This window comes from Eptatretus burgeri, chromosome 3 (genome assembly GCF_056783735.1).
Source record: "Eptatretus burgeri isolate ZD-2024b chromosome 3, Ebu_testis_v1, whole genome shotgun sequence".
Lineage (NCBI taxonomy): Eukaryota > Metazoa > Chordata > Myxini > Myxiniformes > Myxinidae > Eptatretus > Eptatretus burgeri.
Window position 1 is genome coordinate 55,111,428 of NC_140963.1, and position 18,674 is coordinate 55,130,101.

Consider the following 18,674-nt stretch of genomic DNA (forward strand, 5'->3'; position numbering starts at 1 on the left):
ATGAGGGTGGCTTGTTTCCTTTGCTTTTGAGTAAATGTGTGTCGGCGCCAGTCTGGTGAAGTAAAACTGTTTAAGTGTTGCCGTGTGTCAGTCTTAGTCGGTAGTATCTCTGCGTCATTGTTTCTTTTGTTGCATTTGATATATGTGCATTCTGTTTGGCTGTATATGTGTGCTCTCCGTGTGCCGCGGAATAAATGTGCATTATGTTGAACTGTTTTCCCGTTTCGCTTCGTCTTTTCTTTAATTGAATCTCCATCTTGCTTCACGTAACGGGTTCGTCGTGGGCTTAATACGCCCGATAATTAATCGGAACCGTCGAGGCCGACGATAACACCGCTCGGTTATCCCGATAGCACGGAATGGATCGCTTAAGCGGCCCGTGTCCGGAGTCGACCTGCGGCGAGGTGCGATCGCCCAGTCTACCATCCGTGTGGGTACTTAGGTAGGTCGAGTTTGGCGAACAACCCTATCCCACGCGGGTGGCCGATTGGCACGATCGTGGTGAGGCCGAAAGGCCCACCCGTGACTAGCTCCCGGCGTTAGTCCGAAAGGGTCACGACAGAATTGTCCGTCCGGTGGGCGACGTCCCGCGATTCGAGTCACGTGGCCGTTCGCACGCCGGCGGGTGCGAATTCGCAAAAATATATATATATATATACAGTATCTCACAAAAGTGAGTGCACCCCTCACAAATATGGAAATAATTCAGTGTAACTTTTTAAGCAGCTGTGTTGGAAGCAAAACCTTAGAGTTGATGACAGAGTAGACATTCTGCAATATGTATGCAGGCACAAAACTGCCATTCCATAAAAACAATGTGGCATATTACGAATATTTCTGAAAGAGAAGGCAACGAAAGTGAGTACACCCCTGCTATTGTCTGCACAAGAAGTAAGTCAAGCATGGTAAAACAGCTTCCATTTTCATCATTTTCTGCATATTTAAGTCAAAGAGTGTTAAAGGTACAAATATGCACCAAACAATACACACAATGTCCATAGAGCAGCAACCTCCCTGGTATTTTAAATGTGAAGAAGTGTACTCAATGCAGCAATTGTCTATCTGCTTGCTGAAGAAATAATTGCATGGGAAATACTGTACCAATCGCCACTGAGAAAGCAGCATCACTCCTCATGGTAAAGAGCTCTCGAAAGATGTCAAAGATCGAATCGTTGCCTCACATAAAGATGACCAAGGATACAAGAAGATCAGTGCTTCTTTGAAAGTAAGCCCCAACACCGTGGCCAAGGTCATCCAGAGGTTCTCCAAGAAGCGTACAACAATGAGTTGCATTCGCCAGGGCAGACCAGCAAAGATGACTGCACGTACTGTTCACCAAGTTTAGAATCTAGTCCTCCAAGACAGACAACAAAGTGCCACCAAGATTGCTGAAGAGATTTCTACAGCTTCTGGCCAGTCTGTTAGTGCGCAAACCTGAAGCAGAGCCACAAGAAAGCTCGCAAACAGTTTGCTGAAGCATCAATCCAAGCCCCTGGACTACTGGCAACATGTCCTATGGTCTGATGAAATGAAGATCAATTTGTTTGGATCTGATGGAGTGCAGTGTGTCTGGGGAACAGTACCAAGACAAGTGCGTTATCCCTACTGTCAAGCATGGTGGTGGTAGTGTCATGGTTTGGGGATGCAGCAGTGCTGCCGGTACTGGAGAGCTCAAGTTCATCGAGGGAAACATGGATTCTACGGTGTACTGTGACATCCTGAAGGAGATGTTACCCTCCCTGCGAAAACTTGGTAGAGGAGCTGTATTTCAGCACGAAAACGATCCGAAGCATCGTTCCAAGCAGACAACTGCCTTTCTGAAGAAATCAAAGGTCAATTTGTTGGAGTGGCCAAGCATGTCATCTGATCTAAACCCAATGGAATACCTGTGGGGCATCCTGAAATGTAAGGTTGAGGGACAAAAGGTGTCCAACATCACGCAACTTCGAGAAGTCATTGCAGAGGAGTGAAACAGGATCCCAGCAAAGACATGTGGAACACTGACCAACTCCATACCGAGTAGAATAGCTGCTGTGCTCAAAAACAAGGGTGGACATACAAAATACTGAAAACAAGTCTGGAGACAGCGATGGTTCACGAGCAATGTACACGGTTCGCCTTTTTTATTTTTTTGACCTTCGAGGGGATGCCACGGGCAAACTGTCTGTCTGTCTGTCTGTCTGTCTGTCTGTCTGTCCTAAGCATAGCTCCATGGGTTTTGATCCGATCCTGATAAAATTTGGGTGTGAGGTTTATATCATGATCTAGTTGTGTTTTCCTGAGAATGGGCGTGGTGCACCCATTATGGGCGGAGCCACGCCCAAAAAACGTGTTTTTAGGGGGTAGCCGATTTCAAGTTTCATCTTCTCCGAGGGGGTTTGTCGAATCTGGCAGGGGTTTTCGGTATTTGGTTAGCCCAATGGCACCTGCATAGCCCCACAGAGTTCGATTTTTCATTTTCGTCCCAAGGTCAAGGTCACAAGGTCACGAACATAGGAAATGTCAAAAAAATCAATAAATTGGGCACCGAGCCCCTAGGGTTTTCAACTGTTTTGAATGAAAGTTGGTATGCAAGTAGTGCTCTTCGAGTACTACAACTTTCATCGTTTACGTTTTTCCCGATTCCCGCCAGTTTGTCCGTGGCGTCCCCTCGAAGGTCAAAAATTAAAAAAGGCGAACCGTGTACATTGCTCGTGAACCATCGCCGTCTCCAGACTTGTCATTTATTTGAGTCTTGTGTTTATAATACATCTAAGTAAAAAGTTACAACAAAATATGTACATTTTTGTAAAGGGTGTACTCACTTTTGTGAGATACTGTATGTGTGTATATATATATATATATATATATATATATATATATATATATATATATATATATATATATATATATATATATATATATATATATATATATATATATATATATATATATATATATTTTCTGTTAACGTCTGCGTGTAATTTGACGTATCTCCTACAAAACTGCCAGACGGATTGTTGCCACTTTCGGCATGCGGGTGCTCTGTGGTCTAATGAACAGCAATGGGCAATGTGAGATCGCGCCAGACAGACACGTTTGGGAATTTTGGGCGATTTTCGAATTTTTACGTTCGTTTGCATGGGGACATGTGACGTCACCGCTGAGAGGCGTAATTCCGTCATGACATCGGTCATTCGCTGACGTCGTTACGTCTGTCGTCGACAGACCGTCACCACCGAGAGGCGTAATGCCACTCCTCGATAACAGCGTCTGCAATGTAAAACCCTCTTCTGCACATTTTGCACTACCTCAGAAGGTGAATTTGACACAAAAAATGTAACGAGTACCATTGTATTTAAAGTAAAGATTTATTTTAAAAAATATTATTTCTGTTAACGTCTGCGCTTAATTTCACGTTTCTCAACCACCATCATTACCTGTGTTGTGTCTTGTGTGTGTGATCTTCAAATTAAAGCGTCCAAGCGGTGTTCGATCGTCGGATGTGCGCCAAAAAGTGCCGTTCAATGAAATTTGCATTCTGATTCTCGGTCACCCTCCACTGCTCCTGTTCAGTCTAGGGCTCAGCCTATATCATGTTAAACTTGCCCCATCAGACGCCAACCTTCCATTCACACTGCAGAGGATGCAATTTCCAGTCAGACTCACATACTCAATGACCATTAACAAATCCCAGGGCCAAACATTTGACAAACTCGGAATATACCTCCCAGCCCCTGTGTTCTCCCATGGCCAACTATATGTTGCATTTTCACGTGCAAGAGGTTACTCCTATATATCTATCAAAGTGGACAGTAATTCCTCACAATGACTACTCAGCAACAAGACACTCACCCAAAATGTCATCTACAGGGAGGTCCTTTCGAAAACCAAGGAAAGGTAACCATAGTGCATCACATCCCGAATGACACCCTCCCCAGCTTCCCATAACATCAACTATTATGCCTCATCCACCTTTTGTCACCCATTCAACTCCGTGCAGAGCACGGGTATATGCTAGTGTATATATAATATATATAATAGGGTGGTCCAAAAACAGGAAAAAAAAAATTCAGATGTTATCTCCATAAGCCTTAAATTATTCCACTATGATTCAATAACGCGCATAATTTTTTTTTAAGTTGATCGGAGGTGATTTAGAGGTCGCTCCATATGACGACTTTTAGTTTCATGAGTTGGTTAAATTAGGGTATGGTCAGGTACGATTATGGGTACTTCTGGATGTCCGAGGTGGAAATGGAGTGCATTTTCGAACTCTATGGGGTCGATTTACTCTAAGAAATGACTGCACCGACACTGAATTCACTACCATTTCGAAAATATGACCTAAAACAAGATTTATCATTACTGGAGTTGAGTAACTAATCCTACTCATTTCGATATTTTCTAATCTATAATTAATTTGTTGTCCGTCTAAACATTTCTTGGAGTAAATCGACCCCACTGAGTTCGAAAATGCAGTCCATTTTCACCTAGGAAGTTCAGAAGTGTACGGATTCACATCTCACCATACCCTAATTTTTCAATCAATGGAATTACAAACTATTAGAATATTTCATCTCATTTACCTAATACCACTATCATCTCCGCCTCTTTTGCTGTCTCCACTCCCACCTGAACTTATTTCAAGCCGGCCCAACATCCAGTGTTTTAGATTCAATGATTCACGAAAAATATGTTAGTTATTTATTTAGTTATTATTATATTAAATTGATCTCTGATATGACCTGGATGATATGATACCATTGATATGACCTTGCCATTCCACCACCCATGCATATGGAATAAATATATGGCCTCCAAGCTGTATGGTGGCATTACCTAATGAGAATGGTCATTGTCATGGTAACAGGTGAACCAATGGGACGTGAACAAGCAGCAACTTACGAGCACTGTTGAGGTTCTAATGCCTGCCGTCGCAACCAACATCAAATGCAGTGCCCAGAACCACCTTGGTGTTTCTACGATAAAGTATGTCCTGAATCCTATCAAAGGTAACTACCACCTAACCTGCGACCACTCATCCCTGTTCTTCTACACTGCATGGGTTAATTCATATGATGCTCTCACAAGAGCGAGAATTGCTTTGCAATACATGTTCCCTACCAATGTGATGTTTTCTAAGTCCAAACAAGGCATAACTCCGTTTAAAAGTTTCATTGAAATTATGTGTGTAGTTTCGGAGAGAGCAAATACCTTTTTGGGGGAGGGGGTTAAAGCCCCCCCCTTAAACTCTCTTAATGAGCGCAGATTTTGATGCGGTCAATGCACCTTCGTTCAGCATCAGATATGAAGCTTGTGGCCAAGTTTCATCAAAATTATGTTTGGTTCAAGCGATAATGACTGAAGTGTTTACGGACTGACTCACTCACTCACCTACGGATACTGCTCAATAGCATAAGCTCACCAGACTAAAGTCCACGTGGGCTATAAAAGGAAAGCTCTCTCTATTTCATCTGAACATCCTCCGTTCTTCTCGATACACCTTAGGATATGTTCATCTGGAACTATGTTTAAAAAAATGCAAGGAAATTGCAAATTTATGAAGCTGAAACCCACTGTGGACAATTTTGCTTTCTGGCATTATTTTGGGGTGTTCTTCAATTGTACTCTGTAGTGGATTTGACCGTGTCCATGTCTGATTTATTTTTTTAAACAAGTGCCAAGAACAAGCAAGTGCCAAGTCCGCCTGCTATATCCCCACTTTTCTCAAGACAACAAACACAACTAACCCCTACACCTGTCCCAAAACCTCCACCCCTTCCCCATATTCTACTCACTATTGGATGGGTCTACATTATTATTGAAAGTGTGATCCCAATTAATTAAAGCAGTTGACTCGGTTACCTTCCTGCTATTCCAAACCCCTCCACCCCCACATATATCTTAACATCTATCAAAGCTAATAACTTCAGTTTTTCTTTTTCATCATTAACCCCTTCCCCCATGATGCCAATATTATCCGTACCAAGTGTGGTGGCAATACCTCAATCTGTTGCAGAGATCCCTACTCCCCCAAGAATTGAAAAATCTATAAAAAATAGTAACTTCATTTCTTACACCATCATCCCCCATGGGCCTCCATTATGCAAGCCACGTTTGGTAGTGTTGTGGCTCATAGGTGATAGGACTTGCGAAAAACTGGATTCCGATATAGAGAACTACCTTTTCACCTCCACTACTTCCCCTCCACTAAATTTACACCCCCTACCCCTCTGTTTATACTCCCCATTGTGCTCCCATTCATTTTGAGTGCTAAGTTTGGTTGCGATCACTCAACCCGTTACAAACCTCCTCCACCCCCCCCACCCACCCATAATCACCAAGCCCCCACTCTATGACACTACCTATTATGTCTGCCAGGTTTGTTGACCCTACAAGATATACATGATATAAGGGAATGGACATACAGACAAAGAAAATGGAATGTGACTCTAAGGACAACTTTGTGTTTGTGTTGACTTTGCCTGATCCACCCGACCGTGGGCCACTCTAATCAGGGTGATGCGAGACTGGTTAGTCAGCGTAGCACATGCAGACAAATTATTTAGCCTTCACACATGTAAGTAGGTACATACACTATATGGCCAAAAGTATGCGGACACCCCTTCTAATTAGTGGATTTGGCTCTATCGGCCACACACATTACTCACAGGTGTATAAAATCAAGCACACAGCCATGCAATCTCCATAGACAAACATTGACAGTGGAATGGGCCGCATTGAAGTGTTCAGTGACTTTCAAAGTGGCACCGTCATAGGATACCACTTTTCCAACAAGTCAGTTCATCAAATTTATGCCCTGCTAGAGCTGGCCCGGTCAACTGTAAGTGCTGTTATTGTGAAGTGGAAACGTCTAAGAGCAACAGCTCATGAAGTGGATTTCCATGGCCGTGCACAAGCCTTAGATCACCATGCGCAATGCCATGCATCGGCTGGAGTGGTGTAAAGCTCACCGCCATTGGACTCTGGAGCAGTGGAAATGTGTTATCTGGAGTGATGAATCATGCTTCACCATCTAGCAGTCCGTTGGACGAATCTGGGTTTGGCGGATGCCAGGAGAACGCTACCTGCCCGAATGCATAGTGTCAACTGTAAAGTTTGGTGGAGGAGGAATAATTGTCTGGAGCTGTTTTTCTTGGTTCAGGCTTGGCCCGTTAGTTCCAGTGAAGGGAAATCTCAATGCTACAGTATACAATGACGTTCTAGATGGTTCTGTGCTTCCAACTTTGTGGCAACAGTTTGGGGAAGGCCCTTTCCTGTTTCAGCATGACAATGCCCCGTGCACTAAGCGTGGTCCATACAGAAATGGTTTGTCGAGATCGGTGCGGAAGAACTTGAGTGACCTTCACAGAGCCCTGACCTCAACCCCATCGAACACCTTATGGATGAATTGGAACGCCAACTGCGAGCCAGACCTAATCACCCAACATCAGTGCCCGATCTCACTAATGCTCTTGTGGCTGAATGGAAGCAAATCCCTGCAGCAATGTTCCAACATCTAGTGAAAAGCCTTCCCAGAAGAGTGGAGGCTGTTACATTAGCAAAGGGGGGACAAACTCCATATTAATGCGCATGATTTTGGAATGAGATGTTGGACGAGCAGGTGTCCACATACTTTTGGCCAATGTTGGTGTAGCGTGAGGCTTAACAGCCATCCAACATCACAGCTGGAATGAAGCCCACCCAGTGATCCCCACTATGTTATTGTCCTTCCATTATGATATTCTCAAAGTAGGACAAATAGACAATAAAAAAATGTTCCATACGACACCAATTGAGTTTGATCTCCAGTGGATAAAATGTGGTTTGCTAACTTATGTGCTAATCAATTACTGGATATTTGGTAGCACCCATATTTGCAGCTATATTGTTTGATAAATACACCTTTTTTGTTTAAATAAAAAGTTGTTGTTGTTCGTCTTTCGGCTGCTCCCGTTAGGGGTCGCCACAGCGGATCATCCGTTATGATCCGCATACTGATTTGGCACAGGTTTTACGCCGGATTCCCTTCCTGACGCAACCCTGGTCACCTCTTATGACACAGGGATAAGGATTGGGTTTTGCCATGATTCCGGGCTGCCCTCCACCCTCTCATAGCGCGGCCCAGTGCAGAGCTCCCATCCTCAAGCGATCCTCAAACCCAAGCCTCTGAGTAGCCGGATTACAGGCGCACGCCACTACGCCCGGTTTTGTTTAAATAAAAAGCACTTCCTCAATCCATACAGACTGCCAGTTTTTTTCTCCTCTGAACAATTGATTGGCAGAGTTCAAATTTCCATTCGATCACTTTGCTGCTCATGCTGAAATCTCAGGTTCTAATTCCTTGTACAGTAGTTTATTGTCCGCTTTGTTCCAATGTCTTTTCAATTCACTGAAAGTATCCTGTTATTTTATCCTTCTCCTACATGTGATGTTATATTCAAACTCCTCCATAAGTGTTGGATATTTCTCGTTTGTGACGTACAGTTTTGCAAACCCCATTATGGGATTTACAAAAATTATTTTGGCAAATTGCTGCTTTTTGTACTTCTCCAAAGTGTCTCTCCTGTCCTCCAAAAATCAAATATAGAGCAGAAGAAGAAGAAGAAGAAGAAGAGTTCAGACATTAATTGGTTGGGAGTGGAGTACCAAGATGGATTATTTTAGGCATTTCACTGAGGCACCACTCCTGAGTTTCTCACCTTGCAGGTTTCAACAACTGAACTCATATTTCATGGAAGTTATTTGTAAATTCAGTAATAACTAGATGGGCACTTGGTGAGCGCATACCTCCGCCATTGTAATGCCTGATCCATTCAAACACATCGGCGCAATACATTTGTGAACTATCATGCTATATATCGTTTTTGGCCCCATCTCTCAATGCTGACGAATCACTTTAAAAATTAAATAATTCGAGTATCTGTATCTGGATTCGGATCTTCATGAAAATGGAATCGGTTCGTCTTTGTCACAAACCCAACGTGTCCACCAAGTTTCATTTGAATCTGTCCATAACTTTTTGGGATATTCTGCGATACTGTATATCGGTTTAGCCCCATCTCTCAATGGTGAAGAATCACTTTAAAAAAAAAATATCGTATCCGCATCCGGATCTTCACCAAAATTGAATCAGTTCGTCTTTCTCACACAGTTAATGTGTCCACCAAGTTTCATCCGAATCCGTCTTCAACTTTTTGAGATATCGTGCAATTAATTGTTTGGCCGTATCTCTCAATGGTGACGAATCACTTAAAAATTCCAGTACTCGGATCCGGTTCCATATCTTCACCAAAATCGAATTGGTTCATCCTTGTCACACACCCAACATGTCCACCAAATTAAATGCGAATCCGTCCACAACGTTTTGAGATATCCTGCACAAAAACAAACAAACAGATGAAAAAATCACTCATAAAGTGACACTTGGCGAAACGGAACGGCACTCGGAAGAGCACATGCCTCCACCAGACTCTACAGTTTACGTTTTGTATCCCTCTGATAGGTCGGATCTGAATCTAGACCGTCACCAAAATCTAATCGGGTTTTCTTGTCACCGAACCAACTCATCCACCAAGTTTTGTCATAACTCGTCCATAACTTTTTGAGATCTCATGCGATACATAGTTTTTGGCCCCTTCTCTCAGTGATGAAGAATCACTTGAAAAATTTTCTTATCCATCTCTGGATTAGAATCTTCACCAAAACTGAATCAATTCGTGCTTGTCACACACCCAACCTGTCCACCAAGTTTCGTGTGAATCCATCCATAACCTTGTGAGACATCGTGCTATGTATCGTTTTTGGCCCTATCTCTCAATGGTGAAGAATTACTTTTAAAATTCTCAGATCCGGATTCGGATTCAGATCTTCACCAAAATTAAGTGTTGCTGTCCTTGGCCAGTCACCGACACACACAAATAATTTCAGAACGATTGTTTAAAAGCTGTGGCCAAAAATTGTGCGACAGACAGACAGACAAACGATACAGACCAACATACTTGGCAAAAAATTTTTTTCGCCAAATAATAACAGACAAACAAACAGACAGGGGCGAAAACATAAGCTCCTTCCACCTTCGGTGGCAGAGGTAACAAATTCATGATTTGATTTCCAAAATTACAGCGTGTCATGAGAAGACCATGTTTATGAGGTGTTTTATGTTTTGGTTGATTAACCGAAAGGTTGACTTTCTGAAATGTATGCCTGGCTGGTAGTTAAAGTCTATGAATTGTGTGATTTCTGATTATTAAAGCCCAGTACTCAAATTGCATGTCACCGAGCGGTGCGGAAAAGCTTCTGATTAAAGAGCAGGGACTGGAAACTGGCATGCTATGTCCTTTGGCAACCTTTGTCTTGTTGATTGTATCAGTTTTTGGTTGCATGGAGACACAGTAAAATATCATATACTGTAGGTAAACCCTGCAGTTCTCTCACCACTTGTTGATTGGGACAACAGTGGAGGTGGACTTTAGGTGATTTTACATAAACAGATGATAAGGGTGAAGGTTTGTCCCAATACAACTTCGAGCTTCGTGTTTTTCGGATTTCACTGGGAAGTTATATTTTATTCACGATGTAGACAAAGGTTGGGGGTTAGTGGGTGCGCTGAGTGAGTGCACTCGATTGGACTCACCATTCTGTGCATTATATATTGATGAAGTCCGTTTCCATGGATGACAATGAGTTTTCACCATGATACAAAAATGATGCTTGGAGGAAGGAGATGAAACAGAATGGCAAAACTTGGGGTGATGGATCATCTCCTTCTCCTCCTCCTTCATATGCAGCGCAAGGTTGCAGGTAGGCTAACATCATTGTCTGAGGGCATGGCTGTGCCGCTGATGCAGTGCCCTCTGTTACCAGTGCACTGAGACTCATTTCACCGACCTCAGAAGGATGACAGGCTGAGTCAACCCCACCTGGTGTTCATTCAAAGGCCAGTAGGGGCTCAAACTCAGGATCCTAAGATTCCAAGCCAGCCACCTTAACAGTGAAGCCAACACCAGGCTTTGATCATCTCCAGGGCTCTCAAAAGTAAGGGTAGGTGTGATTTATTATTGTAATATGATGCCCCTAGTAAGGTTATCCCCATCCAACTGGTAGCTCTGAATGAAAGAGGAACATTAGACTAGAAGGGCACTCGGTAGAGCGCATACCTCTGCCACATAATGCCTGATCCATGAGTAGAAGGTGCAAGTGGATATGCGTATGCGAGATAGGAGTCCAATGCAAAAGATGCAGGCCTGATTGCAGGTTCAACATCAAAATGTCTGAGCAGGAAGTGGAGGATTCCCCTTGCAATATTAACTCGGTTAAAATATTTTTGCATATTAATGTATAAAATAATGTAGTGTTAATGCTCGGTGTTTTGTATCTGAATGTCAAGCTCCATAAAATTAGAGACATTAAGAGAAACAGCGAGGAGAATCAAGAGAGGTCCACTTTTTTTTGGACGTTGGACTTTTTTTTTGCCTCCATCAAATCATGCTCCAACAGAAGTGGTAGGATGTGGAAGGAAGCAGGAGTAGTCTGTATTAAAACAGAACAGAGGCAGGAGATTAATACATGCCGTGGCAGAAGTGGTGGAATGCAGAAGGAGCATGCTGCGGTAAACCAGGAGAGACAGAGGATTGCTGCGATTTGCTATGGTGGGAGGAGTGGAATGTAGAAGGAGCAAACTGTAGTAAACCAGAAGAGAGTCAGTGTATCGTTGATTGACTAAAGTCCATGGTATTGGGAAAAAGCAGCAAGCCACATCCTTAGGTTTCCTGACAGATACCTAATGTGGATATAATTCATTAATTCCATCAGATAATAACAGAGATGAGTTTTTGGAGCTCTAGCTTATTGTATAATCGATGGCATTGCATGACACAGGAACATTTGTGCACAGGCCATCAGCTTTTAAAGGCAAACTTGGAATGTGTTCCTCTATGGACATTGTAACCCATGGAATGGACAATAAGTCATATTGACTTAACAACCACTAAACCTCAGCAAAATAAAAATGGCGTTTTGCAAGGCAGGCTTTTAATTTCATGGAAACGAGTTAGGCGTACAATGTACCACCAGCCTCAATACAAGGTCATGCCTCCGAGGGATGTAAATATATTTTTATGAGCTGATTCAGCTTGTCAGCAAAGCAGCTGCAGCCTGTCCTGTAGATCGAGTGGGACTGTCATGAAAGAGGTGACATCAATGGGGCTATACAGGATATATGCCTGGTGTTGGCTTAATGGTTAAGGCAGTGGGCTTGGGATCCTAGGGTCCTGAGTTCAAATCCCGCTCAGCTGTTGAATTAACACCAGGTGGGGTTGACTCTGCCTGTCATCCTTCCGAGGTCGGCAAAATGAGTGCCAGCATGCTGGTATACTGTGTCGGAGTGGCGACCCGTCCAGGATTGTTCCCAATAGCCAAGGAGACTGCTTCGGCGGCACCAACGCTCTGCACAGAGTATGGTCCTAATGGATGGATGGATGGATGGATACAGGATATCTCAGAGGTAACTAGAAGGGCACTCGGTAGAGTGCATACCTCCGCACACATAATGCCTAATCAACAAGAACATATCGGGCCCAATACATTTTTGGAATATCGTGCTATGTATCGTTTTTGGCCCTATCTCTCAATGGTAAAGAATCACTTTAAAAATTAAATAACTCTCGTATCCAGATCTGGATTCGGATCTTCTCCGAAATCGAATCACTTCTTCCTTGTCACACACCCAACCCGTCCACCAAGTTTCATAGAAATCCGTTCACAACTTTTTGAGATATCGTACTATATATCGTTTTTGGCCCAATCTCTCAATAGTGAAGAATCACTTAAAAAATTCTAGTAGTCGGATCCGGATCCGGATCTTCACCAAAATATATTCAGTTCGTCCCTGTCACTCACCGAACCTGTCCATAAATTTCATCCGAATCCATCCACAACTTTTTGAGATATCCTGTACAGAGACAGACAGACAGACAGATAGACAGACAGACAGAAAGGGGGTGAAAACATAACCTCCACCTTCGGTGCCGAAGGTAACAAACCTTTCAGCTGCCTAGTTTGGGTTCATCCTAACGCTTCACATGCAGGGCATTGTATAATTGAGTTTGTTATCCTTTTGAGGAATGTTACGCCAGGTATCCCATCTACTAGGATTCGCGAGTGGACCTCAAAGATCCCATGATGCTCTTCAAAAAGAGTCGGCAATTGTGTGGTGGAACCCTTGCTAAATTCAAAATTATTGCTTTCATGGACAGTGGCACTGCATCAGCGGGACAGTTACACCTTATTAATGATGAAATCAGCGGCTGCCCTCTCGGAAGACTGACAACATCACTCCAATACCCAAGAAACACGCAAAAACAGATCATCTCACTCCAGGCTTGTGAGCTCACATCCAATGATAAGCAGTCATGTAATCCATCGCAGCTGACATTGTCTTTCCTTTTCTCAAATGATGTGATCTTTTGATCTTTAACCAATCTCAAGGATGAGGTCAGGGTCGTGCCTCTGGACATAGCTTGGGAATTTGACACAGTCTTGCACCCTGTTCTGCCTAAGCCTATGGAATACAAGGCCGCCTTCTTTTCTGCCTTGGTGATGTCCTCTACTCACACAGTCAGTGAGTCACTCTCAACACAATCCTCCCATCTCCTCTCCCACTAGAGTCCAAAGTGCCTCAAGGCAGCATCTTGGGTCCAATCTTGTTCCTAGTGGGCTTACATTAATGACCCTCTGATGCTCTGGAAAGCCTGTTTTACTCTCTTCGCACGTGACTCCACATTAAACCATACAATTCCCCATTCCACTTTGACAAGCCAGCAGCAACGTCTTCCCGTCCTCGCTGACCTGGAAAGCCTCTGATTCTCGTCGAAGACTTAGGCTTGGGCCAATATGACACTCTCACCTTGTTGCTCTGGAAGAACCATCCAGAAAATTCACCTATTTCCTCAATTGACCAAGTTCAGTCTGTCGAGCATTTGGGTCTCACCATCAGATGCGACCTCTATTGGACAGAACATATATCAAAGGTGGCCTTCAAAGCAACCCCGCAGACTGTGCATCATCTGTCGTGCTAATTCCCTCCTTCTAAAAATCTGAATTTCTCACAGTCTTCAAGACCTTTGTCTGTGGATCAGTGGAGTACACTGTTAACCCTAAAACCACCTTACAGCTGCTGTCACTCCTGGACTCTGTGGAATCCATAGATCTCAATATCATGGACATGTCCCACAAAGAAACAGAAGTGCAGGACCTGCTGCTTTCTCATCGCAGATAGATTGGTGGTCTCTGTTTTCTACCACTTCTCTTTCGGTGTCGATCCCTCTTTTCTTTAATCCCAACATTCTTTCATTCATTTTATGTTTAAGTTCGTTCATCCTTGCTGAAAACTTTTCTGCAAGAAAAAACAAAAAATCGTGAGAATCATTACTTGTTCCATTTTGCACTTTTCTTACAAATTGAAACTTCTTGATCGCCCTCCAGCTTTTACTCTAGCTTCATTTTGTCTTTGTTATCGTTTCTTCTACTGCTTGGTTTATGGTGTTTCCTCAATCCGTACCTCCAACTCTACCCTTCCCTGCTACTCGAGATATCTCGGAATCGGGAGCTACTCAAGCACACCATGGTAAGTGTCACCTGACTTGTGCGGAAGTTCTTTGTAATACAATTAGGATGTGTTCTGTAAAGGGCATATGTAAAATCACGAAGACAGTAGATGGATCAGGTGCTGGCATTTGGTGATTATTGACATGGTGTGTTTGTGACAGATATTCGTGGTGTAATTATTGCCGCTGTTATCGTGTCACTGTTGGTTGTGGCTCTTCTTGGCTATGTCCTTTTCTACACCTACCACACGAAGAAACTATGTTTCACCCAAAAAGCTTCATTCAAGCCAACACCCAGCTCTCAGCCGTGAGTATCCTGCAACCATGCACGTGCACCATTATAGGACTGTGAACATTGATGGTTCCTCCAAAATTTATGTAAAAGTATACTGATGCCCAATTGACTGTGATATATGTACAAGCTCCTCCATGAACCTGAAAACTCCAGCCTTGTATTTGTCTCCTCCTTTCCTTTGCATTTCTTTCTTGTCTTATTCAGGCCTGAAGAGACAAATTGTCTCAATGACGGAGAAACAATGAAGTTGCAAAGTGCCTAAATGTCCAAGGTGATGCTTATATCATGGTGTTAATAATACCAAGGTTACCGTTTCAATTCAAAATGTTACACCTTCTGTCAATGGTGTTTAGTTGGGGTGTACTGGGTATTCGTGTACTGGGTGTGATGATGATGATACAAGATGATGTGCACTGGGTATTCGTCTCGAATCCCAAATATCAACCATTTAAGTCTTCCATTTGAATTGCTCATATGGAAGTTTAGGATATTATTAGGTTATTTCTCCGAAATAAACGAATGGAGTAGGTCCTGGTGTCTGGCCATCTGTCCGTTAACATTTGAACAAAACATCTTCTCACAAACTACCTGACCGATTAATTATGGACCAAATTTTGTAGGGTGCATCTTCACAATAAGGTCTCATGGGGTTGTGCTCCCCATCCGGATGCACCCATTTAAAGGTGATTAAAGGAGGGTTTGCCCCAAATATTTGTATTTCATTCAAAATTCTTACTCTCAGAAACCGGCAACTGGATCCAGACCAAACTGGCTATGCGGCATCGTAACCGTGCTTTGACCTGAAGTTGTGCTCCCCATGGCCGTATCTCCCCCGAAAGGGGCCACGACCTCCTTCCCCCAATCCGTCATATTCACTAAAACATATTTTCCTCACAAACTATATGACCGATATGGACCAAATTTTATATGATACATCAGAAAAGTAAGGTCTGTTGTGCCCCCGATCTGGATCCCCTACAAGAGACTGAAAAGGGGGGTTTCGCCTCAAATTCAAGTAATTTATTTTAAAATCTTCTTAGAAACCAACGGCCAGATCCAGCCCAAACTCTTCATGAAACATAAGGACCATGCTGTTAACTTAAGTTGTGCTCCCCGTCCCCGTGACGGTACCACTTCAGGAAGGGTGAGGGCGGGCATGGCCCCTTCTCCCTAATTCCTCATTTTCACCCTGCCTGTTGGGGCAGATAACTATGTCCCCCACGCGGCTATTTTTTATTTTATTTTATAGAGGTATCGAGGCCCGTGGATGAACAAATAAACAGAGGGCAATGGAACAACAGATAAAGTGGAGACAAAGGAAAAACAGTGGCACAACAAAAAAAAGACATGCACCACAACATAAATAAAGGAATTGCAGGAGAAGGGTGGGAACTGATTTGATACCATGTCCCATCGGAGGATCTGATGTGATTCGGTGTCCCATTGGAGAGTCACCCTTAATGTTGTGTCGTGGGGCTACAGTGACCCTTATAGAGCACGAATGACCGAATGAAGCTAGGTTGTAAACCAATTTATATGTTCAACCAATAGAAATAATTTGTTCTTGAGTCACGGTACTATCTATAAAACCTAGTTTAGGAAATGATAACATGGTGTTTATGATGTCCACATTATTTATACTAGAAACACCCACTCCCCTCAGGAGCAGCCTGGGGGGAAGGGGAGGGTCGACGAGGATAGTGGGGGAGGTGGGGAAAATATATTTCTCGCCATGGCCAATAATCCCCCCTGTCTGCAGCAAGGGTCAGTAAACTACTTCAACTCTGGCATGTGTACAGGGGAAAATGGTAAGTTATCTCCCCCACCTCCCCTAGCAGTGTTGGGGGGGAGGGGTTGTGTGGCCATGACCTGACCCTGGGTACGACCAACACGTATGCAAAATTTGGTGAAATCGGGTGAAAATTGTAAGTCCTCGCACTCCCTTCCCCAGCAGGGTTGTTTGGCAGGGGGGGATTTGTTTTCATGCCCAGAACCTGACCTTGGGTACTACTGACACATGGAATTTATTTTATTATGCTCTAACAAGAACACAAACATCATGGATAAACGCTGTGCATTTTCTTATGCTATAAGAGGTGTCGTTAGTGACTGGACATAGATACACTTGCTCCATTATATACAGCGCCTTCAGAAAGTGTTCACACCCCTCGACTTTTGTCACATTTTGTTGTGTTACAGCCTGAATTGAAAATGTATTAAATTAAACAATTTTGTATCACCGATCGACACAAAATACCTCATAATGACAAAGTGAAAACGTGTTTTTAGACATTTTTACAGATTAATTAAAAATGAAAAGATGAAATGACTTGGATCTTACAAGCTCCATCATTAGGAAATGGAAAGAATATGGAACGACCCAGATTCTTTCTAGAGCTGGCCGTCTGACCAAACTGAGCAACTGGGCAAGTAGGACTTTGGTCAGGGAGGTGACCAAGAACCCAATGACCACTCTGACAGAACTACAGATTTCCTTGGCTGAGATGGGAGAACCTACCGGAAGGACAACAATCTCTGTAGCACTTCACAAATCTAGGCTTTGTGGGAGAATGGCCAGACGGAAGCCGCTTCTGAGAAAAAGGTACATGACAGCACACCTGGAGTTTGCAAAAAGGCATGTGAAATACTCAGCATGAAGCAAAGATTCTGTGGTCTGACGAGACGAAAATTGAAATCTTTGGCCTGAATACAAAGTGCTACATGTGGTGGAAACTGAGCACAGCTCATCACCCATTTAACACCATCCCTACCATGAAGCATGGTTGGTGACAGCATCAAGCTATGGGGATGCTTTTCAGTGGCAGGGACAGGGAGACTTGTAAGGATAGAGGGAACAATGAATGGAGCCAAATACAGGAAAATCCTGGAGGACAACCTGCTTCAGAGTGCAAAAAAACCTTTGACTATGGTGAAGATTTATGTTCCAACAGGACAATGACCCCAAAGGTACAGCTAAAGCAACACTGGAATGGCTTCATCACAAGAACGTGAAAGTCCTTGAGTGGCCCAGCCAAAGCCCAGACTTGAATCCCATTGAGAATCTGTGGAAAGACTTGAAGATTGCTGTTCACCGACGCTCCCCATCCAACTTGACAGAGCTTGAACAAATCTGCAAGGAGGAATGGGAGAAAATCCCCAAATCCAGATGTGCAAAGCTGACACAGACATACCCAAGAAGACGCAAAGCTGTAATCACTGCCAAATGCACTTCTACAAAGTATTGACTCAGGGAGTTGAATACTTATTGATGCAAGACATTTCAGATTTTCATTTTTTATTGATTTGTAAACATTCTAAAAACATTTTCAGTTTGTCATTATGGGGTATTGTGTGTAGATCAGTGACAATAAATAAATAAAAATTCATCCATTTTAAATTCAGACTGTGACACAACATAATGTGAAAAAAGTCAAGGGGTGTGAATACTTTCTGAAGGCACTGTACGTATAATTGCAAGCTGGATGATGATCTCATTCATACTTCACTACTATCTTTCTTCATTGTTTCTCATCACATTTTCCCTGATTGACACCCTTTTGCATCACAAAGTAATTAATGTTAACCAAACAAGTGTGTGGTCATAGTAGATCAACTGTATGCTGTGTTGCATACACTTCCATGCCTTAAACTTAACCTTAACATAATTTGAGGGCAATTACAAACATCGTCAGCCATATTGCAAAATACAAATACAAACGTTGACAACAAAATTTCAAATCACATTCTTTTGGTTTCCATTTTGGGCACTACAAGTAGTACACATTGGGTCA

At 43.0% G+C, this 18,674-nt stretch overlaps 1 protein-coding gene across 4 annotated transcripts in view; it reads left to right on the forward strand.

Annotated features, from left to right (window-relative positions):
* Positions 1-18,674, forward strand: part of LOC147029944 (CD166 antigen-like) — a 143,713-nt gene that overhangs the window by 119,726 nt on the left and 5,313 nt on the right. For 3 of the 4 annotated variants that reach the window (XM_085873468.1, XM_085873470.1, XM_085873466.1), the window contains exons 13-16: positions 4,853-4,994; positions 14,573-14,608; positions 14,751-14,895; positions 15,088-15,154. In XM_085873468.1, the coding sequence (XP_085729594.1) occupies positions 4,853-4,994; positions 14,573-14,608; positions 14,751-14,895; positions 15,088-15,145 (381 nt within the window). In that variant the 3' untranslated portion in view covers positions 15,146-15,154. The remainder of the gene's footprint in view (positions 1-4,852; positions 4,995-14,572; positions 14,609-14,750; positions 14,896-15,087; positions 15,155-18,674) is intronic. The other variant, XM_085873467.1, reaches the window with a different exon arrangement.